General features: G+C 40.4%; 1 protein-coding gene across 1 annotated transcript in view; it reads right to left on the bottom strand.

Moving 5' to 3' along the window:
- The window catches only part of EFHD1 (EF-hand domain family member D1), a 42,336-nt gene extending 26,039 nt beyond the window's left edge, over positions 1-16,297 (bottom strand). Inside the window, exon 1 of the mRNA XM_020787438.3 lies at positions 15,837-16,297. Within this exon, the coding sequence (XP_020643097.2) occupies positions 15,837-16,165 (329 nt within the window). The 5' untranslated portion in view covers positions 16,166-16,297. The remainder of the gene's footprint in view (positions 1-15,836) is intronic.
- Between the last annotated feature and the right edge of the window lie 11,419 nt (positions 16,298-27,716).

Here is a 27,716-nt window from a genome sequence, read left to right as displayed (position 1 = left end):
ATACTGAGCTGGCAAAGCAGATTGTCCCTATTTTTCCAGCTAAGCTGAATACCGTGCAAGTACCATCCATATTAAGGCAGCCTTTTCATTTCCCTAGAAATGACAACATACTGTAGCTAGAACCAGTTCAACTGGTGCTTTTCCTATGACACAGCAAACCTGCATGTGACAGGAACACAGTGGTGACTCGCAAGATGAATGCCTCGTGGGACGAAAAACTCTCAAGACGAATGGTTTTGGCAATGGGGTTGATGACTCGCAAGACAAATGTTCCTATGGCCCTGCTTCGCACAACGAATGTTTTCCGGTGGTGACGGGGAGCGACCAGGGCAGCAAGAAGGGGGAGGGGAGAGAATTAGGCTTTTAGCCTATTTCTTTATTATTTACATTTCTGTCCTGCCTTTCTACTCAAGTAGGCTTAAAAATACCACAGAACAGAATAAAAACAGAAAATAAGATTCAGCCATAAAAATCGTTACACCCAGATAAAGACACGTTTCAAGCCGCACCATCATTTAAATCAGCTTACTCTAATATTTGGCTTGCCTGCTTTTTTACTGATAATTTTTTTTTAAAAAAGCAACAAAGTAAAATTTGTCTGCAGGACAGTAACATTTGGGGGCTAGTAATCACATTTGATTGAGTACTGCCAGAGTCTAGTTGGAAAAGGACAGCTAACATTAGCCCTAATCAGATGTTAATAAACTGAAACTGAATCCAGATAAAATCACACTACGCAAGGTGAAACACCCAATTTGTTTTGAAGTTCTTCACACTGTGTCCCCGTTGGTTTCTGCTGGTGAAATCATTGACGGCTGTCCATATCGCTAATCAATTATCCTGTAGCAGGAGTCCACACCACATTTCCTAAGTTCTTCTTCAGAAGAACCACCTCCCAATTCTTGCTGGAAGCACTGCTTTGTCATTTGCATTGAAAAACAGAAACCACAATCACAATGCCTAAAAGAAAGAGTGGAAAATAATCAATGATTTTTTAAAATCAAACTGATTTAAATTGAATCCACCCTGCTAACAGAGATTAGGGGAAAACCTCCTCTTAGACTTTGCTGAGGGTGTCCAGAAAGTTAGCTCTTCAGATGGATGCTGCATTTTTTCTCCGCCCCTCTTTTTTTTTCTTATTATTTGCTTCAAAGTCAAGACGGGACATATGCAAATACACAGACAGAGGCAGAAAGCTGTAAAAGAAAATACTGCAAAGAAAACCAACATCTTTACTGAGATCAGCTATATTCACTGAGACCCCCCCTTCCCTTCATCCTCTTTTTTTAGTTTATTTTTTCTAAAGTGACACATTGCTAATCTGATACAGTGCTAACTGTGACAAGCACAATTAAAATCACTGTAATCCTGTGCCCTGGGAAAAGTGATGCCATTTGAATTGAGGCAAAATAAACCATCCTCTACTGGTTGAACAAAAGATGATTCCTTGCTGAAAAAAGACTGGCTTTTCCCATGCTTAGCTCTGCGTCATGTAGTCACTGGTAAATACTTCAATTTAAACTGTGCCAACTCTGATACAAACCAGGGGGTATACTGTCAGTGTAGTTGCACCATAAGCTGATTCAGAGTATTAGAAAAAGCAGAAGCAAACCCTGGTTCCCAAAAGCACTTCTACAGCTAAGTTGCTAATTAAGATATAGCCTTAAAAAAGGTAAAAATTGCAAAATGTGTATTTGACCCCAAAATTAAATAGTGTACTATTAAGATACATGTACAAAATTTGTTTGTTGCATGAAAACAATGACACTTTTAAATGCTAAGACATTTGTAGTGCCTGAAGCTTTTGTGGGTTGGATCTCACTTCAGATGCATGAAGAACAAAGTAATCTCCAAGGTTTATATGTATAAGAAAATGACTTTTGCAAGGTTGAGAAAATGCAAAGGTCCGTAGCAATAGATACTTATAGAATCACAGAATAATGGAGTTGGAAAGGGCCTATAAAGCTTTCAAGTCCAACAGCCTGCTCAATGCAGGATTCCAAATCAAAGTATATCAGACAGATTATTCTCTGATTTTCTCTTTAATACCTCCAAAGTTGGAGTGCTTGACATCTCCCAAAGTAATTGGCTTCACTGTTGTACTGCCCCATATAGGAAATATGTCCTATTTCCACAAAGAGTGCAAATGAACACAAGATCCAATCAGGGTGCAGGTGACCTGTTTCCAGTGAATGGGATTGCTAATTAACACAGCAAAAAAAAAAAAAAAGAGTAACATCTAAAGAATTACGAAAAGCTTAGATAGCCACATCAGTCCATAGCACTGGTGCGGGAGTATCAAAGTTCCGCAATTTGATGACTGCTTTAGTATGAGAAACCACAATGTTACAAAACAGAGAGCAAACTTCTGAGCGCTACAGAAATCTTCACTGGGCTAGATGGGTGACTTAATATACATCTGCTAATGAATTCTGACATAGGAGTCCTTGATGCTGAAGCCTTTGACTGTTTTCTTCAAAGCTTGCAAAACATCTGGAAATGCTCAAAGTCTCAACTACAACTTCCACCTCCTCAACAGGGGAAGATGACTGATTGTGGAGTCATTTCACTGCTCCCTTCCTGGTATGCACTAGCACTGAAAAGATTTAGACTTTCTATGTAATTGAAAAGAGCTGTTCCAACAAAATAGAAACATTAGGCAGCAGAAATAATAAAAGGACAGGTATAAACGTTTAGATTGTTTACACAGACTACTCTTGCTTTCTCCTCTCTTCCTCTAACAATTCCTTTTTTCTCCATCTCTAATACAGTACTCATGTTACCAATAGTTGGGAAAGTCAGTGTTTTGGCTACACCTTCCAGAATCTCCCTGCCAGTAATTTCTAAACTCTCAAAACTATCACACAACAATTTCAAACAACGTGCACTGAAATCAGCAGTAAAGACAGATTGTTTTCAGGAGCTTCCATAGTTAAAATTTATATCTCATGTTTTCCACAGCAGAAGCATTCTTGCCCAAACGATTCTCTTTAGAGAATTCTCTTTCCCATATGCCAGTTATGGGAAGAGAAAAATAAGAAATGAGGGTTTAAGGAAAGGCACTTCCCTTTTTGCTTAGGGATTTTCGTCCACGTTTTTTGCTGTATTAACACAGCAAGACATTACACAGACTAGCTGATTGAAAAGGCACAAAGGCAGCCCACTGAAAGGCAGAGAAACAGAGACAAGTCGTAGTACAAGGGGCTGGATCACAGCCAAAGAGAAAATTGAAAGAGTAAGCCTTGCTTCAAAAATATCCACTGAAGCAACTGTGGAAAAAGAGTACACTTCAAAGTCTCCATTTAGCCCTCCTTCACCACCAACTGGATATGTCTACTGGCTTCACTTAGACACTAAGAAACAGGTACTATGTCAAAATACAGGCCTGCTACTGACTGCTGTAAAATCTTATTGCACAAGGTTATATAAAGTCCTATATTCACTTAATATGCAAGTGTGTATAAATCTGAGACCACAATATTGTGCTGTCTGTATCTGAGGAAAGTGACTGTAATTCACAAAAATTCACAGTGAAATGAATCTGTTACTCTTTAAAATGGTGCACTATTTTTGTTTTTTTGTGTTTTGTTTTGTTACACATATTGAAGTCATCTAATGCAACTATACTTTGGAATATGTTATGAAATCCTATAAATGTTACTCAGACTTCCTTGAAATACGTACCGATCCCAAAAAGTAGAGTAGATCTCACTTGGCCTTGTCCCTGAAATGACATGTTTATTTGATGGGGCAGAAATGTAGTCCTTTATTTATCCCGTCAATTTAAGCAGGGGGGGAGGTCATTTCAAAGTTGGAAATCATATAAACCAACTCATTTTCTTTGACAAAAGGCCTGAAACTAATCAGATAATTCCTGTTGAAGCTATTAGCATCGTTTCTACTAGGGATTTACAGATCAAATGACAATCTGTATGCCCACGTATGACAATCCAAAACATTTAGGCTTCACTGAAATTGCGCATTCAAGATTCTGAAATTCTGACACTGATGGTTATACTGCATGTTACATGTTAATACCTATATCAGGAAAATACATGCACAATGTAAAAAACAGACTCTCTTATGAGCACCTGGAGAAAAATAAACATTTTTATTATGTATTAGATCCTGCTTCTATGGCTCTAAGATTCAGTATTGATGTACACATGCATACACATCACTTAGGTCTCATTACTTGCTTCAGTTTCCTGAAGGATGAGGCTTAGCTGGGCTAACTGCAGAGATTTGCAGACACACATACTTATAAGAGTGAAAACCAAAAGAACTATTTAAGCAAAATGTTATGACTTCTGCCTCGTTAAGTTACTCTGGTAAAAGTATGCTCTTTCACATACTATTTCTATGGTGGCAGGTAGGCGTGTTGAGGGCCCTCAAAACATGGGAAAATTGCACTCACATCTCCTAAAATGGACAAAGGGGCTTTTAAAGCCATTTCCCCTGAAATAAAAAAAAAGTAGGGTGCCTGGGAGGCCCAAGGTCATTTGTTGCCAACTCCTCAGATAAAAGTATCACCAGCTACTAGTCTTGATAGTTTTATGTTCCCTTCAGGATCAAAGGAAAGTGCCCATACTCATATCCCTTTTCTGGGCTTCCCTTAGGCATCTGGGTGCCCACTGCAGAAACAAAATGTTGAACTAGAAAGACCTTTGGTGTGATCCAACATGCCTCTCATGCACTTCACTTTATATGATTAGGGCACTGCCACACTCAAAAGGCACAGTGACTGTCACATGTAGTTTGACTCAATTTGACTGAACAATACTACTTGCAAGTCACACCACAAAATGAGAGTTATAAAGCAAGTATCAACCTGTATTTAGTCCCTGTTTAATTTTTTTGTCATACTTGAGAAGCAAAACAGCCAATGTGGCTATTTAGGAATTCACTGACATTTGCTGGAGACGGCTGTTAAGTCTAGCATGAACTGCTTCTGCAATTAAGTGTGTATCATTAACAGACTTCCAAAGCATTTCTTCACTTTGCCACTGTTTTCCCACCCACTAAAAAGTGGGGAGGAGAATGAAAAGAAAAAAGAGGTCTGAAACTACACAATAGATATACTGTAGCCAGATTCTGTTAATAGAAAAGGAAAGTTTGATTCCAGGCACTAGTCACTGAAAACACACATAAAACTGCTTAACATAAATATTATGGCATTATTCTGGTAGAGAGGAAGTAGAGGGGGAAGTATGACAGTAGATATGATGCAGCAATGAGCTGTGCATAAATGGCCAATGTGATAAGGATCTAAAAGTGAATAGAAACCTGTTTTCCTAGCCACAGGAATGTTTTCCTGAAACCAAACAGTCTGCTGATCTTTTCCAATACAAAATGCACAAATCCTTTCTTAGAGTTTGTGAATACCAGCACTCTGTGATTCATGACGATACCATGACTATACATATTTTGGCACCAATTGCCTGTGATCTATTACCCAGTTTTCATAAAACTTCAATTGCCAGCAATCGTAGGAACCTTTTCAATACATGAGGAATCTTTTGAATATATGAGGCTCCCCCTTTCTTCACAAGTAAAAAAGGCAAAACAGATTGAGAAATCTTCATGGATTACTGCTGATGATGAACTACTACTATTTCCATCATACCTCACCACTGTCACTCTAGCTAGGAAGGATGATAATAGGAGCTCAACAACTTTTAGAAGACTACAGGCTTCCCATCCTTGAATCAGAACCAGTCACACACAAAAGGATGCCTCACTGAAATGTCACCAGTTACCACAGAACCAGTCTTCAACCAGTTCGTACTTCCTACCACCATCTGAAAATACAGAATTACCCCTTGGAAATGGAAAGTGAAGCAATTTCAATTACTTTTACAGTAATTCAGGTGTTGTGGTTCTTGTGTGCTATCAAGTCACCTTCAACATATGATGACGCTATGAATGAGTGATCTCCCAAATTGTCCTGTCCTCAACTGCCCTGCTCAACTCTTGTAAACGTAAGCCTATGGTTCCTTTAGGGCAGCAATGGCAAACCTATGGCACGCATGCCACAACTGGCACGCATAGTGCTCTCTGCAGGCATGCGAGCCATAAGTCGCCAGATTTCTACTTTCCCCCACGCAGCCAAGCCTGAGGAGCCAACTGCAGCCGCTGTGCTGGCACTCCGACAGGTGGCGGGCCATAATCCAGAGCAGCTGGTGATGGCGGCAGATCCAGAGTGGGGTCTCAAGGCACCTCTGTGCCCGGGATTTCCCCTTCTGCCACCACTTCCACTTCTGCCGCCGCCACATCCGTTTCTGCCGTCGCCTCTGCCTGCTGGATTTTTTCGTTTGTTTGTTTGTTTTTCAGTATGGGCACTTGGGCCCAAAAAGTTCACCATCACTGCTTTAGGGAGTCAATCTATCTCATATTTTGTTTTCCTCTTTTCCTGCTGCCTTCCACCTTTCCCAGCATTATTGTCTTTTCCAGAGAATCTTGCCTTCTCATTATACGCCCAAAATAGGACAGCCTCAGTTTCAACATTGTTGCCTCCAGAGATAGTTCAGGATTGATTTGATCCCAGACCCACTTTTTCATCTTTCTGGCAGTACAAGGTAAAAAGCAAATAAATAAAAATTAAAAAGGCAGTCCAGGGCATCCATAAAGTTATCCTCCAGCGCCACATTTCAAACGAATCAATTTTTTCCTGTCAGTTTTCTTTACTGTCCAGCTTTCACACCCATACATGACAGTCAAAATACAAGAGTGTGGATGATCTTGGTCTTAATCTCCAGTGACACGTTCTTACATTTCATCAGATCACTTCTATAACTCAATAAGGCTAAATTCTAAGTTTTTAAAATATAATTCAGAGTAGCAACAAGTTAGCAAGAACCTAATTGAGTAGAAAAAAATTATAGAGGTTTACTGGGTTCTAAATCCAGATAAGATTGTTTTAAAATAAATAATTCCAGATATGAGCATTTGTCACTTTTTCTAGCAAACCTAACTAAAACCCTAATGCAGAAACCTGATGTTACAGAGTAATTGCTTTGTTTTGGTTTTTGTTATTTGATCTGAAAGATACTCATTACCATTCCTTCCCTCTTGCAATTATCTTTTTTCCCCTCAGACCACCTGCCCCCCCTCAAGATGATTCTAATTAACAACTGTTTCTCCTTCCACTCAAAATCTGTTTTATTCTAAGGTAAAGGTGACTGTGAACAAAAGCTACTCATCCTTAACCAGAAGTGAACAAAGAAAGTTGCATTAGAAGCTGTCTGTACTGGGAGATGTCCCACAAAGAAGCCTTCTTCACGTATCCTAGCCTCACCAGTACTAGAGGCTTACAAAATTCGAGCTGACCTACCTCCTTAGCTTTCTCACTGACACAACACGACAACATAGCCTTTTATATGTAAGCTCCCTTCATATTTAAAGCAAGGGGGGTATTTAATTTCAGGTTAGGGAAGACAGGTTAAGACAAGTTAGGGAAGCTCAAAACTCTGTTGTCCTTCCTTCCATTGTTACTTCAGACAGTTACTTTCAGACCAACTATGGCAATGGAATCCAGGAAAGTAAGCTGCTGAAAGATTCACCAAAAACAGACGGCAGCAACAATTTTATGTGTAAATACCCTGTTTCCCCAAAAATAAGACCTAACCTGAAAATAAGCCCTAGTCAATTAAAACCCTGCCCTCCACCATTGTACAGCAACCAGAATATGACAAGACTGTATTTAAATAAATGTAGATTATTGTACATGAAAAAAATGAAACATCCCCTGATAATAAGCCCTAATGCTTTTTTAGAGCAAAAATTAATACAGTAGTGCCTCGCTTGATGATGTTAATCCGTTCCAGCGAAATCGCTGTAGAACGAAATCATTGTCAAGCGAGGGGAAAAAACCATTGAAACGCATTGCGTTCCAATGGGCTAAATACCTAATTGTCCACTCAATACGTTCGAATGGGCTAAATACCTAATTGTCCAGTGAAGATCCTCCATAGGGCGGCCATTTTCCGGTGCCTGTTAAACGAAAAATCCATCCTAATCACAGCGGGGAGCCATTTTGCACAGTGGGCAGCCATTTTGAAAACCGACAATCAGCTGTTTTTAGATTGTCGTAATGCGAAGAATCAGTTCCCGAAGCAGGGAACCAATCATCGTCAAACAAAAATTGCCCATTGAAACATCATTTTGTGATCACAAAAGTGATCGCAAAAAACGCATCGTCAAGCGGATTCTTCACTTAACGAGGTAATCATTAAGCGAGGCACCACTGTATAAGACCCTGTCTTATTTTTGGAGAAACACGGTACAGTACAAGCATGAATACACAAGTGTGGCCATCCCCAACAACATCTAAATTCTCAAAGGATGTGTTTGCAGCAGAGCATTTCCCATTCGCAATACAATGCCTTAGACCAGGGGTGTCCAAGCTTTCACCTTCCCTGGGCCACATTAGAAGATGAAAATTTGGTTTGGGCTGCACATAAATTTGGTTTGGGCCGCATGGGGGGGCAGCCCTAGCCATCCTCTGCAGCCCCGCTCCAAGCGCGCTTACCGGCAGCTGCAATCTCAGACAGCAGAGGCTGCCAGCTTTGACTCCGGTGGCTTTATGGGGCTGGGAGGGGGTCCACCTATTGACAGGGATGGTGCAATAATAATAATAATAATAATAATAATAATAATAATAATAATAATAATAATAATAAAATTTATTGTCATTGTAAGTATATACACAGTATACCATACAACGAAATTCACAGACACCCAGAGACCAGACACATGCACACACATAACATTCCCCAAACACTCCCCACCCACTAGAAGTCCCCCACTAAAAATACAAACATGTACACCTCAGGCCAAGTAACACAGTCCAACTAATTATTCACTACTGGTGGTCTTTAAGCTCATTATTAATTGCAATTATAGCTCTAGGATAAAAACTATTTAGAAAACGTGTGGTCCGAGTCTTAATTGTTCTATATCTTCTGCCAGATGGTAACAGTTCAAAAAAGTTATAAGCAGGATGGGAAGAGTCTCTCAGGATGCTGTGTGACTTCCTCAGACAGCGGGATGTGAAGATGTCATCCAGGGTTGGTAGCTGGAGCCCGATGATATTCTGGGCAATTTTAATGGTTCTCTGTAGAGCTTTTTTGTCCGCTACAGAGCTACTCCCAAACCATGCCAGAATGCCATAAGTTAGGACACTCTCAATGGTGCTACGGTAGTAGGACAGAAGTAAATGCTGTGATAAATTTAACTTCCCGAGCATTCTCAGGAAATACAGCCTCTTCTGTGCCTTCTTTATTAGCATGTTGGCATTTATAGTCCATGAGAGGTCCTCTGAGATGTAAGTACCCAGAAATTTAAAACTACCAACTCTCTCCACTTCCTCACCGTTTATGTACAGTGGTAAATGTACATTTCTCTTCCTCCTAAAATCAAATATGAGTTCTTTAGTTTTTTTGATGTTAAGTGTGAGATGATTTTCTTTACACCATAGTATCAATCTTTGTACTTCCTTTCTATAAGCAGACTCATTGTTCTTATTTATGAGTCCCACCACTGTCGTATCATCCGCAAATTTAATAATTGCATTGGTGTTATATAGTGGGGTGCAATCATGTGTGTACAGGGAATAGAGGAAGGGACTCAGCACGCAGCCCTGGGGAGCTCCTGTACTTAGTACCAGGGTAGAAGAATGGTGGGATCCCATCCTTACTGACTGTGGCCTATCTGTCAGAAAATCCTTTATCCACATGCAGATCTCCTGAGGTAATCCCAGGTTGATCATTTTTAAAAACAACCTATTTGGTAGAATGGTGTTAAAAGCAGAGCTATAATCCACAAACAACAGCCTCGCATAAGTTCCCTGTTGTTCTAAGTGGCTCAATACAGTATGGAGTACGATGGACACAGCATCATCAGTAGATCTATTTCTCCTGTATGCAAATTGCCATGGATCCAAAGAAGGTGGAAGACTAGCCTTAATGTAATCCAGCACCAATCTCTCAAAACATTTCATAATAACAGATGTTAAAGCTACTGGTCTATAATCATTGGGAGATACCACAGCTGACTGCTTCGGGACTGGCGCTATAATAGATGTCTTCAGGCAAGTGGGGACAGAACACTGCAACAAGGATAGATTGAAAATATCCGTAAAAACTCCAGCTAATTCTGCAGCACAGCCCCTAACAACTCGTCCCATGATTCCATCTGGTCCAGCTGCCTTTCGAATATTAATATTCTGGAAAGCGCGTCTCACATCTGAAATCTGCAGTACTAGTGGTTGTCTGTCGATGGTAGATTCTAGTGATGTATTATGGACAGTAGGTGCTGGAATAATGGTTGTTCCTGTTTCCACCTCAAAACGGCTGAAAAATTGATTTAACTGCTCAGCCAAAAAATCACTGCTGCTACACAGACTGTTTTTGTTACTCTGACCAGTGATTTGTCGTAGGCCGTGCCACACTCGGCGAGTGTCAGAACTTTCAAGGTGTTGTTCAATTCTCTGGCTGTACATAGCTTTGGCATCCCTAATGCCCCTTTTCAGTTTAGCTCTGGCCTCTCTATACTGTAGTTCATCACCAGAATGAAAAGCAGCATTTCTGGCTTTTAATAAAAGGCGCACTTCTCTATTTAGCCAAGGCTTGTTGTTAGAAAACACTCGTACTTGTCTTGTTGTAGCAATAACATCGATGCAGCTTTTGATATAAAACAGTACTGTCGAGGCATAAGTATCAACATTGTCCTCCTCAAACAGTGTCCAATCAGTGCTCCTAAAGCAATCTTGAAGTTGCTCAGTTGCATCCACTGGCCACACTTGTATTTCTCTAATTGATGGTCTGATTCTTTTAACAAGGGGTCTGTACGATGGAATCAAAAAAAGAGATATATGATCTGACTGTCCCAAGCTAGGCAATGGCTTCGTCTTATATCCATGCATGATGTTACAATATACCTGATCCAAGGTATTTTCCCCTCTAGTGGGACAGTCCACATACTGATAAAAGTTAGGGAGGACGGTCTTTAAATTGGCTTGATTGAAATCACCTGCTACCACCAGCACTCCATCTGGGTAGGCCTGCTGCTGTTTGCTGATAGCAGTTAACAAACAACTCAAAGCTGTGGTTGTATTAGCATCAGGAGGTATATATATTGCTGTTATTATAACAACATTAAACTCACGAGGCAGGTAAAAGGGGCGGCATTTCACTGCCAAATACTCCAAATCAGGAGAACAGTGAATGTCCATTATTTTAACATCTGTGCTCCAATTATCGTTTGTGTAAACACAAACCCCTCCACCTCTGCTCTTTCCAGATTCAATAGACCTGTCTGCTCGATGTACTCTGCGTCCTTGTAGTTCAATTACCTCCCCTGGGATGGAAGAATCAAGCCATGTCTCTGTAAAGATCATAACGCAACAGTCTCGAATATTTTTCTGTAGGGAGATAGTAAGTTCCAACTCCTCAATCTTGTTGGGTAGAGATCTAACATTTGAGACAAAAAGACTTGGCAATGCAGGCTTGTGAGGATTTTTGCCTAACCTCACTCGTAGACCAGCCCTGCAACCTCTTTTCTGCTTGCGTTTTCTCCGTGTTCTTTTCTTCCTGACAGGGAGAGCAGGCCGTCTTAAAAGCTCAGCTGGGATGTTGTAAGTTGAGACCCTCGATTCAAAGTTGCAACTGTTTCTGCCAATAGATAATAATTCTTGTCGACTGTAAGTTACTTGTGCCTGAGCACGCAGAGTCCATAATAAGGACCGATCTCTGGAATGCCTAGCCGCTGCAAATACTTGCGCCGCCATCTTGACTGCAATGCAGTCATGCAGCCCCCCTCTCCCCTCCCCTCGTGCTCCTTCCTTCCTTCTCTCCCCCCCTACAGTTGTGACATGCCCCAGCCGCATTCCGGCCGTAAGCACCGGCAGTGTAACTTGAAACTTTGGGATTTCTTTAAAAATAAAAAATTGCACTGGGCTGCATTATGAGCCGACCTGGGCCACGTGTGGCCCTCGGGCCGCAGGTTGGACAAGCCTGCCTTAGACTATAGTTTGCACCTGTCATGGCTTTCCACAACAGCTGGACTCTGTATAGGAGGTCACCTCTAGGCAAGAAAAGACAGTTAAGTGGGAAGAGGCCTCCAAGCTGAAGGTCACAGACTGTCAGCAAGGGAGAATGAGGGATACTAAGGGGTTAAACCACAAACAAGGCAGGTTTCCAAGGGTTTCACAGGGAGAAGAATGTGTGACTATCCAGATATTTCACAGGGAAGAGAATGTGTGGCTCTTCAGACTGCAACACCCATTAGTGCTGGCCAGGCCAGTCAATGTGAGGAATGACAGGAGCTACCCAACCTTGATTTAGAGAAAAAATAAGGAATTGGGAGATGGGCTTATACCACATACTGTATGATATGGAAAAAGTTAAGATGTCAAGTTTCCCACCTTCGTGTATCATAGAACTTTTGGTTCAATAAAACTGGAGAGTCAATGACAGAAGATTCATGACACACAGAAACTAGTTAAACCACAATGTCATAATGTGGCGGTTAAGCCACCACCTATGATGATGCTAAAAGGAGCCAAGACAGATCCATGGAGTATATAGCTGGTTTTTATGCCAGAATCAGAGACAGCATGACTCTTAACATGAGTTCCAAGGGTGGAAAATAGCTATTGCTCTTGTGCCCTGCTTATACGCTTCTCAGGGGCATCAGACTGGCCACCATGGGAAATGGAATGCTGAACTATATAGAACTTTAGTCTGATTCAGTCCATTTTTTTTATCTGATTGCCCCAGCTGAAAGGAAATGTGTGGAGGAAACTACTCCCCCCCCAAAAAAAATTTTATACAAAGTTCCCGACAGGATGATTTAAAAAACACAAAGATTTCTTAAATCAAACTGATTTAGATCATGAATGAATTTTTAAATGATTTTTAAAAATAATCCAAAAATTACATTTTTAAAAAATTGAAATCAAAGCCACCCTACTTTCAGATTTTGTCAGGGCTATCCATTCCCATATGCACATCCTAGTATGCAAACCTTCCTTTAAATACTGTATTTGCTAGTTCACCTTTGGACAACATTACTTCAATCTAGGCTGAAATATTTGGAATGGCTGCAGAAGAAAAAAGACAAAGACAAGAAGGTCCTAGCAGGATAACCAGCAGCAGGAACTTTTGGAGATTAAAGGCTTTCTCTCCCATTTAAAGCCCCCCCCCCAAGGCTTCCCCAAGCTGAAAGAGATCCCTAGGCAGCTTCAGAGAACAGAAACTTTTAATTAAATATAAATTCCTGAGGCTGATGACATCATCAGCCTGATGCACACAGAGGTGCACCAACAGGATTCCAGCCAGTGTGTACATGTCTTTTCCTTTATAAAATTCCTCCAGAAGTTAATAATAACCAACAATGTTTTTAGTAAAAAAAAAAAAAACAACCCACGTATCAATGTAATTTGTTACATATTAATAACCAAAAAGAGCAAGGGACCTAGACCAGAACAATCCTCTTCATTTTACAAAAACTTCCCTTTCTGTTGGCAAGAGGCAAAGCTTTCACATTATAGGAAAATAAACAAGCACATATTCATAAGCATGGCTGAAAGTATATTACACTACAAAATAATACCTTCATGTGACTTTTGAGAAAGGGTGTGAACTAGCAAGGGCACAAAACTGATACCATCTTAAATTACTGTCCTCCACCACATTCAACCTAGGAAAACAAGCAAAGGTTTATGTCATTCATCCCATTCAAAATCCAACAGCATTTACTTAAATGTGAAGATTTCATGCAGCTCTCTTTTGCAGGGTGAGGGAGAAAACCCTGTTTCACTGCCTTGTCTCCAAGGAAGTGAAATACAAATGATCTTACTTAGTCTCTGCCAGTTTCAAAGGCTACATAATCTCATCTTCCTAAACTTGGTATGTGCTGTATGCATCCAGAAGTGTATCTTAAATGTGTGCTCAACTTTGCACTTCGGTTCTAATTCCTCCAGCAACCACCTTAAAAACAGAAAGACAGTGCTGAATCAAGACTGAAGGGGCCTTTAGCTACAACACTAAATAATGATGACATTATTGCAGCTGTCAATCCCCACACTATAAAGAAATTGGTTTTTCATCAACTTTATAAATAGATGCTTGGTGCCACCTTCTATTCCAGGATAAAAGGATTCTGAGTCTTACACTGGGCAAATGGGATCAGTCTGAAAATGAACAGAAAGACTGCACTTCTATGTGAATGCTCCCTAATCCTGCACAATAACAAATTGAGCTATTTTTAACTAGTTCCTGCTTCATGTCATCTTGTTCAGAAATAAATGAGAGACATTCATTCTATATTTTTATTGCCAGCTAAAGGAATGCCAATTTGCAGTGTCAGAACTCTCATACAGTCCAGTCCTTGATATATTTACTCAAAAGAAAGCCCAGCTCAGATCAACAGAGCATGTGACTACTATCTGGATTTAGACTTTAGTCCTAAACAGACACTGAACACAGTAGAGCTTATTTCTGAGTAACTATGACAGGAATTGCAGCTAACATGACTATGCTAGCAAAAATCTGTTTCCAGAGGTCTTTTTAGTAACACTGGGACAAGTCACAAACAGTAATTTTCCATATCTTATAAAGAACATGCTAAATATAACTGCAGCTGACATTGCAGGGCGGAGGTCAGGTTTTCTATTGCAATGTGTCTTTTTGAGCATTACAAGCAAATATAAATTGCTCCAAACCTAGACCACAGGGGGAAAATCAGCACTGTGCAAGGTTTTCGATGTTCCCATTTCTGCAACCTGTTTTCAACTTAGCAAGTGAATATAAGCTTTTTGAACAGAGTAAAGCAGAAAAAAGAGAATAGGTCTGCACTGCTTGCATGAGCTCACAGTAGTCTTAAAGAAAAGTGCAAATATCTCTATACTTCTCTATATTGTTCTTAAGACCTCACCTGTTTCCAAATGAGCAATAAAGAAGATTATGTAAGACTAGAATAGCGTTAGAGAAAGAAGCCTGACAAAGAATCTGCTTTCGCCAGGGAAGAGCTGCAATTAAAAAAACTTCATTGAAGAAACTTGACATTATCCTAACTATAACAAAAGTTCCAGTTCTTCGGAACTACTGTTGCAATTCTATACTTACTTATCTAGGCCTAAGATCCACTGAATGTAATACCTTAAGACTGAGAAATCATGTACAGAACTCCTCTGCATGAGCATCTCAAAACATTACAAATGCCAGCTGTAAAAGAAGTTGCTGCAGTAGGATAGTACACATGTCTACTGAGAAGTGCATTCCACTGAGTTCAATAAGACTTATTCCCCAATAAGCACATACAAAATTATGGTTTTACAATCCTGCATTTGTCATCCTATACTTGTCAACTGCTCAATGTAGTTACAACACACAGTGTGGAAAGAGAAGTTAACCAACTAGGCACCAACACAACACCAGCCTCCAATGCAAGTTGGACTACTGCACGTGAATGAAGTTGCGACTTTTCCTCCTTTAATAAACGAGGCTGCCCCCACAAATGCATAAACTAACGAACTCAGTACAGGTCACTTCTAAAAAGGTAAGTGCAGACCGCAAGGTTGCAATCCTTAGTTCTCTCGGCAAGGAGCTGTAAGTTGCACTCAACTAATAGGATTTACCTATCCTAGTTAAAGTGTTCTGCGTGGGAAAAACTTTTAAAGGCACTTGGGAGTTAGATCCTATTCCGAATCAGGTAGGCTTAGCTCTCCAAAAGGATGGGGGTGGGGGAGAAATCAATGGGACCCTTCTCAAGTTTGCCAGGATCGGGGTCTGCAAAGGAAAAGGAGGGCCGGACTGGACCAGGGCGGTGCTTACAGTCGGAACATGCGCTCCATATCCTTGATCTGCCGGCGAGTGAACTCTTTAAACTCCGTATAGGGGTTGAAGACCTGGGCGAGGCGGGGCCGCGCCGCGCCCGCGTTGATGTCGTGCCTGCGGCTCAGTTTGGCGCTCAATTCCGGGTCAGCGGCCGAGCTCACGGGGGTCTGGTCCTCGTCCGGGTCTATAAAGCTCGATTCCGACCCGGCAGGCTCAATCTCTTCAGGGGCGAGACTCTCACCCGCTTCCCCTGGAGGAGGCTCCGAGGTGCTCCCGTCCCGCAGCAACCGACGGTGGAGTTTCTCAGCCAGCTCGGCCGACGCCATGGTCGAGGGGGAGAACGAGCGGGGAGTCGCCGCGGGGGCCGCGGCTCGTCTTGCTTAAAGGGAAAATAAAAGCCCGCCCGCCCCGTCGGCCCCGAACTTTATTCTAGCACTTGGGCGAATTGGCGGGGAAGGAGAGCCAGGGGGCGGGGAGGCGGCGGCGGGAGGCTGGGCTGAGGCTTAAGGAAGCGCCGGGGAATTGGCGCGCCAACGGCCCTGCCCTCGAGAGAGGCCACCGCTAAGAGGAAGTGGATGTCTGACTCGCGAGTCCCATTTTTTATGAAAAGTCTCCGTACCTGACTGAACGTTAATCGCTGCCTGCAAGACACCTGACTTATTTTATGAGCACTTCCCTCCTGCCCAAGTTTCCTAACTCCCAACATAATTGGTTTTCAGTCTTTAGCAGTTCAGATATACCTATCTAGACAGATGTAAGGTACGCTTCGTTTCTGAAAGTTACACACACACACCCCATTTCATATTTTGGTGGGAGGGAGGCAAGGTTCAAAGCGATTCTATGGGATGATGACAATGTATTGTCAAGTCAGTTGTGACTTCTGGCAACAATTTTCAGGATATTTCCAAGTGGAAAATACTCAGAAGTGGTCATTCCCTTCTTCTGGGATTACCCACCAGCTTCCCGGAGGCTACACAGGCTAGCTTTACTCACTGGAGACATGGTGGGGAATTGAACTCCCAACTTCTGGCTCCACAGGCACATACTGAAACCACTGAGCTATCCAGTCAGCCATCCTGTGAGATATATTCAAAGGACCTATTCACACTGGCATATAGAAGTGATATATGGATTGCTGATTGCATGGTTTGGATTGTGGGGGGGATAACCCTCATCTGCAATTGACCCTTCCCCTTTAAGACCTATTGCACACTTTTCTGGCCCAGTGGTAGGGCATGCATTCTTTTTGGCACACATTGTTTAATGGTGAGATAGCAGCCTCAGCTTCCTATTGCCATCCTGATTGCAGGTTCCAAAAGTGGGGGGAGAAGGAGGGAAGTAAAGCAGGGAGGGTTAAGGGAGAAAACGGAAGGAGAGAAGAGCCATATTTTAAAAAGCAATTTCACTTTCCTTGACCCTCTGCAGATGATCAGGTCAAGCACTTAATTAACAGCTGATTGGGCTACAATGAGCTATTTGCTGTTGGGATGGGAGGAACACTCCAAATGGCTCATTGTTCCTCCCCCCAGACCTCAACAGGTCCTTGTTCCACCCCATACCCGAAACGACCAGTTTGAACAAGCTGAACGTTTAATTACAAAATTGGCAGTGTACTTCGGAGATCATATGCTGTGCTTATTTCCTAAGCTTCGAAGTTACTTTTTATTTTTCATAAGTTACCATACCACTCTTATGTTTGCTTTGGAAACCAAGAATTTTTGTATCTTTAGCATTTGAGTAGGGCCACTTCTGTAACCTGATTCTAGATGTGTTCCTTCAAAAAGTAGTGTAAATGACTACTTGCTGTATCTCATCATTCCCTCAAAATTACATACATGCCCCTTGTTCAGTCCATTTCCAGTTATAGTGCCCATCCTTGTAACTTACTAAAGACAACAGTCCAATGGTGAATGTTGGTATTCAGCACTAAGATGGGTGCATTTCCCCCTCCTACTGCTGCTGTTCCCTATGGTGAAAAAAAACTGTCCCAGAGGATTTCCCAACCTTTTAGCACAGTTTTTAAAGTTCATGAGGAGGATTAACAAGAGAATCACAGTGGAAGCAGTGGGATCCAATAGAAGAACATATTTGGATATTGGCCAAAGTTCTGTGTTTAGCACCACTAACATATGAACAAGACCCCATTTGGTGTGTGCATTGAAGGGCAGAAGGCTGTACCATTTGCTTTACTTTTTAACTTAAAAGTGATTAACCAGTGTAACGGGGTAAACTACATTACCGGAAATAGAGATTTTATATACAGTACCTTGGTTCAATCATCAATCCAAATGGAGATTGGAGTAAACAAATCAGAAGACTGAGACCAGAAAGGGCAGCAATAAAGGAAACAGAAAAGATCATCAAGTTTAAGGATGTGTCACTGGAGACCAAGGTCATACACACTCTTGTAATTCCAGTCACCATGTATGGGTGTGAAAGCTGGACACTTAAGAAAGCTCACATGGGGAAAAATTGATTTGTTAGAGGAGAGCTTTACGGATACCCTGGACTGCCAAAAAGAGAAACAACTGGTCCTAGATTAATTTAAGCCTGAACTATCTCTGGAGGCAACAATGTTGAATCTGAGGCTATCCTATTTTGGGCACATCATGAGAAGGCTGTATTCTCTGGGAAAGACAATAATGCTGGTAAAGGTGGAAGGCAGCAGGAAAAGAGGTAGACAATACAAGATGGATTGACTCCTTAAAGGAACTACAGGGTTAAGTTTACAAGAGCTGAGCAGGGCAATTGAGGACAAGGACATTTTGGAGCTCACTCATTCATAGGGTTGTCCATAAATTGGAGTTGACTCGATAGCACATCACAGCAACAACATTGCCTGAATTACGTTAAAAGTCATTGAACAACATTACAGCTCCTTTTTTAAACCAGCAAATGCGATAATTAAAAGAAATACCTAATTCAGGTTTTCTTTAACATTTCCAGTATATGTTTGCATGTAGAGTGTTAGTTCTGTGCTATGGTTGTAGAAGCAGAAGTTATTTGATTTTATAGAGATAGGAATAGAGGGGTACTATAAACCTGTCTTGCTATGTGGGCGGCATATAAGTTAAATAAATAAATAAATAAATAAATATACAGTATGTGGAAGTTTAGGGAATATCTGATCCACTTCAGATATCTGAAAGATATTTCCTTTCTTTTCAAGGAAAGGTCCTGAATTTTACCCATCTCTGGAAAGAGGGGCCTCCTTAAATTTATAGAAGCAGGCCTCCTCTCACATGTCTCCTGGGATCTAAAATAAGCTAGAACAAAGTCCCATGTTCAACACTATGCTTTGGCTCTCCGTCTTTCATGAGAATCAACAGAGCTTTTCTTTTCTATATGGGTGTGGTTATGTCCCCTATTTGCACTTTTACCCCACCCTTTCCCAAAAGAGATTAGCCTGATTTGAAGTGAGCAGTGCGCTCCTTTCCTGAACTACATGTTGCCCAAACAGGAGTTAGTCAAACTATTATCAAAAATCAATGCCTTTGTCTAAAGTCCATCTACGTCCCTGTTTTGTGACTTAGTAGTGTAATAGTGAAGTTAGCCCAGGGCCCTCATTAATCCGAGAACGGAAAAATATTTTCTGATTGAGAGCCAAATTCCAATATCAGAAGAGTCTTGGGAGGTATATTCCATAAGTGAGTAGGGCAAAAGAGAAAACAAGGAGAGAATTATAAAGCAACCAGACAATAAAGTCTCAGTTAAAATAGCCAAGAATATTTAACTTGTTTTTTTCAGCAGAGATCTATGTGCATATGTTTGGTTAGCATTTGTCTCAGTAAGTGTGCACAGGACTATATGGATTGCATCCCCAGATTCTTACATTTAGTGATTGCTGCAGCACCTGCATATAGAAATTATTAAGTTCTCTCACAATTTCCGTCTAATCTCCATAAAGAAACAAACAAACCCTTCAGTTGTTACCAAGCTTTTGTCATTACTTGGTATTTGGAGCAACATTTGCACTGGAAAACTTCACAATGTTTAGAAGTTTTCCAATTTGCCAATGGATTGGAACTGCTGGATAGCTCAGTAGTTTAGGTTGAGAGTTTAACTTCCCACTGTACCTCCATGACAGGGGTGGAACTTGATGATCCATAGGGTCCCTTCCACTCTTCAGTTTTGAGATTATTATTATTATTATTGATTGCTCCAGGAATATTACAGGCCAAGAATAAACCAAAATGTGGGAAAGGCTCTTAGCTCATTCTGGCAAACCCCCCTAAAAAGCATTCTGAATGGAAGGAAACAGTTAATAAAGGAATTTGAAGTACATTGCCATTTCCAATACCATATGTCAGCAGAAAAAATGGATTATATATGTAATAAATGCTATATGTTAAAGGAGTTGACATTAAATCCAGCAAGTCTAGTGGGTTTGACAGCAAAAAAAACAAAACTATGACCAATTGGGAAATCTTCAAAGCTGCAAACTAGATTAAGGCCTCAGGGTGAATGAAGGTAGGTTGATGGCTGCTTTTGTTAAAGCAATATCCAGAAGTCCTAAAGATAAGACTTGAATACCTTTATTAAATCAACTCATCTCATGTTAGATCTTCCTCTTTGTCTACTGGGCCACCCCCACTTTTCCTAACAATATAGTCTATTCCGGTCACTACTGTATTTCCATTATGGTAAGATAGGCTTAGCTTACTTGTTTTTGCTCTAGTGAGAGTTCAGGCTTGATTTTATTGAGCACTTGCTTTTCTGGCTGTCTTTATTATCTGTACCAACACATTTAAAATGACTTGATTTTTCCCCTCTCATTCTTCACTGTCTTACTTTCACAGAGTATGGATGATTTTGCCCTTGAGTTCCAGTGATATTCTTTGCCAATTCCAACCTCTTCCTTTTTAAATTTCAAATAGCAAACGGACATCTTTTGAAAAACACACACATAATGTGTCCATAGAGTTTTTGGTCCAATAGTGTTTTTCTTCCTCAGCTTGTCTAACTCAGAGAAAGGGACCGGAAATTGGAACATAACTTTCCAGTCTATATTTGGTAGACCAGTCATGACAACATTAGGACATAGGATCCATGCTTATTTGGACTTGCCTGCTGATGAACTAAATGGGAAAGGCTGACTAAGTTTTAAGACAGTCATCTCATTTTTTAAAAATCTACACACCTGACTTTCAGCAGACTATTGTTTCATTTTACTGATTTTTGCTTGTTACAAAATTCACCATAACTGCTTTTGTTGAAGAAGTGAAAGGAAAAACTATTTAATACATTGTTTTGAAGTTTATAGTCTGTTTGCAGAAGGAAGGAATTAAAAACTGTGTAACCAGTTAATCAATTTAAGATATAGTTGATTAATATGTTGATTAAACCAACAAAAGTGTGCATCCTCCTTTTATTTCTCTTTTCCAGAATTGTTATTGAGTTCTGCTTAAGTTTAGCATATTTTGCAGTCCTGAGTCTCTGTCTATAGCAAGAAAGTGATACACAGAGAAACAGAAAGTGAAGGATTTTTTGGCATGGAAGTATGTTCTCACACAATAAACCTATAAGGATTGAATTCATTCATTCATTCATTCATTCATTCATTCATTCATTCATTCATTCATTCATTCATTCATTTATTTATTTATTTATTTATTTATTTATTTAATAAATATCCCGTCTATCTGGTTGGATCAGGACCACTCTAGGCGGCTAACAACATAAAAAGGTACAATAAATATATATATAAAACAATTTTTACATAACAAAACATAAACAGGAAGGGAGAGCTATAGGAAAGGGGAAAAGAGGCGTCAGGAATTATCTGATGGGAAGGCCTGCCGAAACATCCAAGTTTTTAATTGATTCTTAAAAATTGATCCATGATGGTTTAAAACTACTGTGCCAGTGAGGAGGAAATAAACCAATTGCCAGGTCACATTAATCGCTGTTAGCGTGTGTCATGTGAATAGAAAATTAAGAAAAGATCTAAACAGTGGCAACATCAGTATAAAATGGGGTTCTTTTGGGCAGGTGTAATCAAGCCCTTACTGGAAAAACGTCACCTGCACAGCAAGCTACTGTTACTGATATCTGCTTAAAGAACAACTTGCTGCAGCTCATTGATTAGGTCCCACAATGCATCTGGTTTGCACAATAGGGTAAATGACCAAGCGCATAATTGAGATATGCCCTGGCACCTCATCAATTAGCCACAATTAGCTGTGGCAACTTATGAAAACATTACATAAATAGCTCTAGGATTCTCAGATTTGGAGAAGTAGAGTATGGCACCAGTGCTAATTAAAAAAGAAGAGCTGGTAATTTCAGAATACCATTTGTCACCTATAGCTCCCAGCTGAAACCACTCAAATGTATTATCAGTGAGTTGCAGCCCATCCTGTACAATGATGCTACCCTTCCACATACAGTATGATGTCCCTGTAACACCTTACTTCCTCCTAGATCCCAACAGCTACTTGGCTATCACCAACAGGCCACATAATAAGGAAAACACAGGAAGAAGCCCCTGCAATAAATCTCAATGTTAGTTAGACATTTGGTTACCTGCTCCTCTCTGTATCTGTTCTTGCTTCAGGCAACAGAATTATAAGACCTACGGTAATAATATCAGCTCTTATTCACCTTCCAGTGTGATATTTGCTATCTTCTGACAGTAATGTACTTATGGATTCTAAACAAGGCAAACAGGTTAGTCTCTCTGCAAAGGAACCAGTATTTCCATCAATATTTTAAAAACTAATACATAACTAGTGAATACTTCTAGTAGTTACTTTTAATGTTTGAGTTCACTGTCTACAATTTCCCCCAGCATCTATCAACCATATGTAATAGACATTCTAGCTAACACTTCATGCATCTAAAGAAATGGTCTGTGGCCTATGAAATATATCATAATTACTGTATTTTATTAAGTCTGTAAAATACCAGAGGATTCTTTTTTTGTTGTTGCAATAGATTGACACAGCTCTCATAACATATTTATAACAGTGTAACCAAGAGGGGGGAGAGTAGAAGCCTATGAAAAGGGTAGAGAAGGCCATAGTTTAAGTCAGAATTCTCCAGGGCATCCTATAATCCACTAGTGATAAAGAAATAAGGCCTTCATGTCAAAAGATGGATTTGAGACAGCCCTGGCTCCTATTATCTCTCTTTTAACAAATTAATAATTAGAGCAGCCTCTTTTTTATTCCTAATACCGTACTCATTTTCATAACACATCTTGCCTAACTGCTCACATGCACACTTCCATACAGCACTTCCAAGATGCAAAAATTGTCAGGTTTGTGTAAACTGGTCTGTATGGACAGTCCTGCTCCATGATAACTGGGAGCTAATTTTGATGGCTACTCTATCTCATGGTTCATGACCATCCAAAGACTATTCAAGAAATATTAACATGTTTATTTAATAAATCTATTTAAGAAAATGTACAGGTAAAAAAGCTGTCACAGAAGAGATGTTCCTTCTTTCTCATGGGAGGGAATCCCTCTTAACAATACATATAGTGTTTGCTGTGATAATTGTGTAAGTCAACAAAAAGCACATAAATTATATTTTTTCTTCAGAAATTATATAATTATATGCACATTTTAGAAGTCAATTACATCTCAAATGATCAATAAGCTATTATTTATTTAACTGAGTCGGTCCTACCCATATTTCTGTTCTGTCTTCAACTCAGGGGCTGTATGTAGTGTATAGCACAAGACCCATTTTGGATGTTGCACAGTCAAGAGTACTGTAGTCATCTTGAACCTCAAGACATACTGTATTTTGAGTTTTTACAATAGGAAAGCTTATACAGCATTGCTGAACATGAATTGTTAGCTTCTCCCCTTCATTAGCTCATCAGTATTTGAAATTTTGAGTGCATAAGGTGTTAAAATATAGTGAAGGGGGCGCAGAAAAAGTTGCCCTGAAAATGAAAGTACATTTAAAACTGTGACTTGAAAATTGTTTACTGCAATTTTAAAAAAACGTTTTAAAGTGCACCAAAACAATCAGCCAGCTAAAGGCAAAAGTTCCAAATGGTTAGAAGAAAAGGCTTTTTAGAATGCAGGAGCAAATGAGGAAATAGACTTAACTCCAGAACATGGTCAAACAGCCACAAAAACTTGCAACAACCATCAGACTTAACAGCATTCAGGAATGGGGGGGCACCCAGAAATTAGTAAAAGCTAATTTGCCCTATATAGTAGATCTTAATGGAGAGGTAGCATAATTCTGGGGAAATAATAGAGTGCATCCTTCCAGCACAGTTTTGTAGGATTGCAAACTGACCTAGTCCCTCCACAGTGTCAGACTAAGTCCTTTCTAAGCATCAAGGAACAGCAGGGAAGTAAAGCACTTTTCTCTGCAGAGATATGCTAGGCTAAGTCCAAGAGTCTCTTGGACTTCCAAAAGGAGGAGGAGCGAGGGATATAAAACGCCAAGGCACAATTGACATCTAAGGAATACAATGGTTACTCCAGGTCAGTAGTAGGTGAAGGGAAGAATGTAGCTAAAACTACGGGCTGTCATAGATGAAAGTCAGACACCACCTTTGGGAGAAATGTGAGGTCAGGGTAAAGCACGACCTTATGGGTCCTCTTCCAAGGAGGAGCTTCCCGTATCAAGTCCGAGACCAACACCGATGTACAGCCTGAAATGGAGCTAACCTGAGATCGAGGGCTCAACTGCACTGAGTGCATAACTGCAGTGACCTCAGCCAAGGTATTCCCCCAGTCAGGAGAGTGACTGAATTGTGGGGAGGGTGCAGTACCAGGCAAAGGGAGAAGAACATCCTCATCCCCAGACAATAAATCAAGGCATACCGTCTCATGACGAGGCTCTTCCATAGGCGGAGAAGCCATAGCTGGTTTATCCGCAGAGTGTTTGGCCTTGTAACAGAGTGATGTTTTCTCCTTCCTTCTAGAAGTGTCTGACAGTCCTGAGGTCGATTTCAGTGTTGATACTGTACAGTGAGTCAAGGTGGGTTTGGACATCGATGCCGAATGCTTTGGTTTCACTGTCAGTTTAGTCTTATTTGGTGAGGCAGTCTTGAGTTTGGAGAGCGATTTTGAGAGCTATGTGAGGGCTCTGTGGTTTGGGCCTGATTAGGACCCAAGGTCGAGCGCTGAGGTGGTTGTAGGGATTATCGTCAGAGGAAAGATCGTAACTGCTGGAGACAAAGTTTAAGCGCTGGTTTAGTGAGATTTTTACAGGCCTGACATGAAGTTTGGTGTGCTTCACCTAAGCAGAAGAGGCACTGACAATGCCCATCAGAAAGAGTTTCATCTCCTCTGTCCTTATTTTCTCTCTCCCCCCTCTTTTTTTTTTAAACTCACAAAGTGGTAGAATAGAATGGAGGAAGGTCCTAAAGAAATCAAACTATGCTGCAGAGGCAGCAAAAAAGGAAGTGAGGCATTCTATGCCATGGGTGGGGCATATGTGATGGGAGGAAGGTCCTAACGGACACGTGTAAAAGCTATAGAAGATTCTGAGAGTCTCTGCACAGGTGCACTAAAACCCACTTGTGTGCATTCACAGAGACCATGAAGAAGAAGAAAACATTATTGTGGTAAACAATCAGTATACTTACTTGTGTTTTCTCTGAATGTGAAAAGTTGTATGAGAGCCAAATATTGCAAAAGGAATGCTGAGTTAATATGTAAACACAGCTATCAATGGTGAAACAGTAATAGAACTGTAAAATGAAACAAGATGTTACAAGCAGGCTTTGTTCTGATTGTATTAAAATTACATCAGCTCAGCTACAACTTCTGGCAGACACAGGAAGTAACTACTGCACCAATGTTCATTGCAGTAAAATACAAATTTTTGAGAAATCTTTTTCAGGATTTGAAGCAGAATAGGGTTGCCCTCTGCTGGCAGTTGTCAGTCTTGTGCTGGCAGAGCAAATCAACATTCTATAAAATAATTCTAAAAATAGGGCAGCCAAAACAAAAAAAAATATAACTTTAAAACTTTGGCAGCATTATAACGTTTAAACTTCATCAGCACTAAATTTGCCACAGTTGCAGTAGACAGTCTCCTCCAGCAGACATATTTGGTAGAAGTTTGGGTCATGGGTTTTAGAGTTTTATTTTGTTTTAAAGTAAAACTGATTTACCACTACCCACCATTCAGAAATAGGAAACCCTAAACATCCTTGGATTTAAAACAGATCACATAAATCTGAAAAGACCAATCCCGTTTATCTTGAAAGAGAATAGTTTTCCAAATGGTTTTATTTGGAAAGCAAGCTGTGGAAGCTGAAATAGTGATCCTCGAAAAAGATATTTCAAAAGAGAAAAACAGTCACTTTGTTATAAGACTGAGCATACATTGTACTTCACAAAACGAAACATTGTACACATTTGTAGCTGGAGTGAGGGAGATATTTAAACAGAAAAGTCACAGAAACAGACTGAAAATATAAGTTTACTTTAAAGAAAAGAATATTTTAAAGAATATTGTGTCCTTTTTTGACACAAACTGGCCATTGTCATATTCTGGCACTGGGATTCTTTTAATCCTTTTCTTCAGCATTATTCTAATGTTTGATATTAACAATTTGTGATCAATACCACAATTACTCCTGGTCTTGTTCTGGCAGAGAGAATACAGCTTCCCTGTCTCTTCCTTCTAATTATGTAGTCTATTTGATTTCTATATTGGCTATTTGGTGATGTCCACATGTACAGTTATTTGTTTGGTTGTTTGAAGCATGCATTTGTGATAAACAGATTGTTGCCTTCACGGAACTCTAAGAGACATTCTCCTGCTTTGCTCCTGATCCCTAGGCCAAATTGCCCATCATATGGTTCCTCTTTCTTTCCTACTTTTGCTTTCCAGTCACCTATGATCATGGGGTCACAAAGAGTCACAGGACTTAATGACTAAATAACAACAAATGATTGTTTTGGTGTGGGATCAATTTCCTCCTGGATGCTTGCATAAAAGCTTTTGATTTCATTTTCTTCAGCATCTGTAGTTGGAGCATAGACTTGAATGTTGCTAGGTTTTCCCAGAGGCCTGAAGGATATTATTCAATCAGACCCTTTCCTTCTTCCCCTGACTGCCTGTGCTACATTTTGCCTCAGTATTAAAGTCATCCCATTTCTTCTGAGTTTGTCATTTCTATAGTAGAACACTTTGTAGTTGTCTGACTGAAAATATCTCATACCGGTCCACTTTAGTTCACTGACACCAAGTACTACAATGTTTAAACATTCAGTTTCTTGCTTTATGATCTCCAGTTTACCTTGATTCATACTTCTCATGTTCCATGTTCCAATTGCGTGTGTTGTGCACTGTCTCTTTCACCTCTGTGTATTTTAGCCACTAGACATATTTTCATCTTTAATCTAGTGTCGTTAGTGACAGACAATATTCCCTCTAAGCTGCCCGTGCACTTGTCCAAAGCTCCATCTGGGTTGCACACGGGCAGCCAGTTTTTCTTACTTCCCATTTTGAATAAAGCCCCACCCACCCCTGAACATATGGAGCAAGGCTCCCATGCAGCAGGAAAGAAACTTAGAGGGAATGTTGGTGACAGCGCTATAATACTTGTCATTTGCTCCTCCCCAGTAGTTGATTGAGCGCTTTCTGACATAGGAGTCTCATCTTCTGGCACTATCTCTTTCTTCATTTTGGACTGTCTCATCATAGCATTTTCATGGTAACAAAAGTTCAATAGTAGTTTACCTTTGCCACCTTCTGCACCATACTAATAAAAGTTAGCTTATAGTTTCACTGAAAGATCTTCTGCTAATGTCATCTTCAACTACTGCTGCTCTCCACCCTCATCACCATTGGAATTCTCCGTTCTCTTTTGCTGACATGGCCCTGAAGGTCAATTAATCTTAGTCTTGTGCCTCAGTTGTGAACCATCCCATCTTGGGTGACTCTACT

The sequence above is a fragment of the Pogona vitticeps genome, chromosome 3, assembly GCF_051106095.1.
Source record: "Pogona vitticeps strain Pit_001003342236 chromosome 3, PviZW2.1, whole genome shotgun sequence".
NCBI classification, from domain to species: Eukaryota; Metazoa; Chordata; class Lepidosauria; order Squamata; family Agamidae; genus Pogona; species Pogona vitticeps.
The sequence above is the reverse complement of the archived record's forward strand: the minus strand, read 5'-3'. Positions and strand labels throughout refer to the sequence as shown.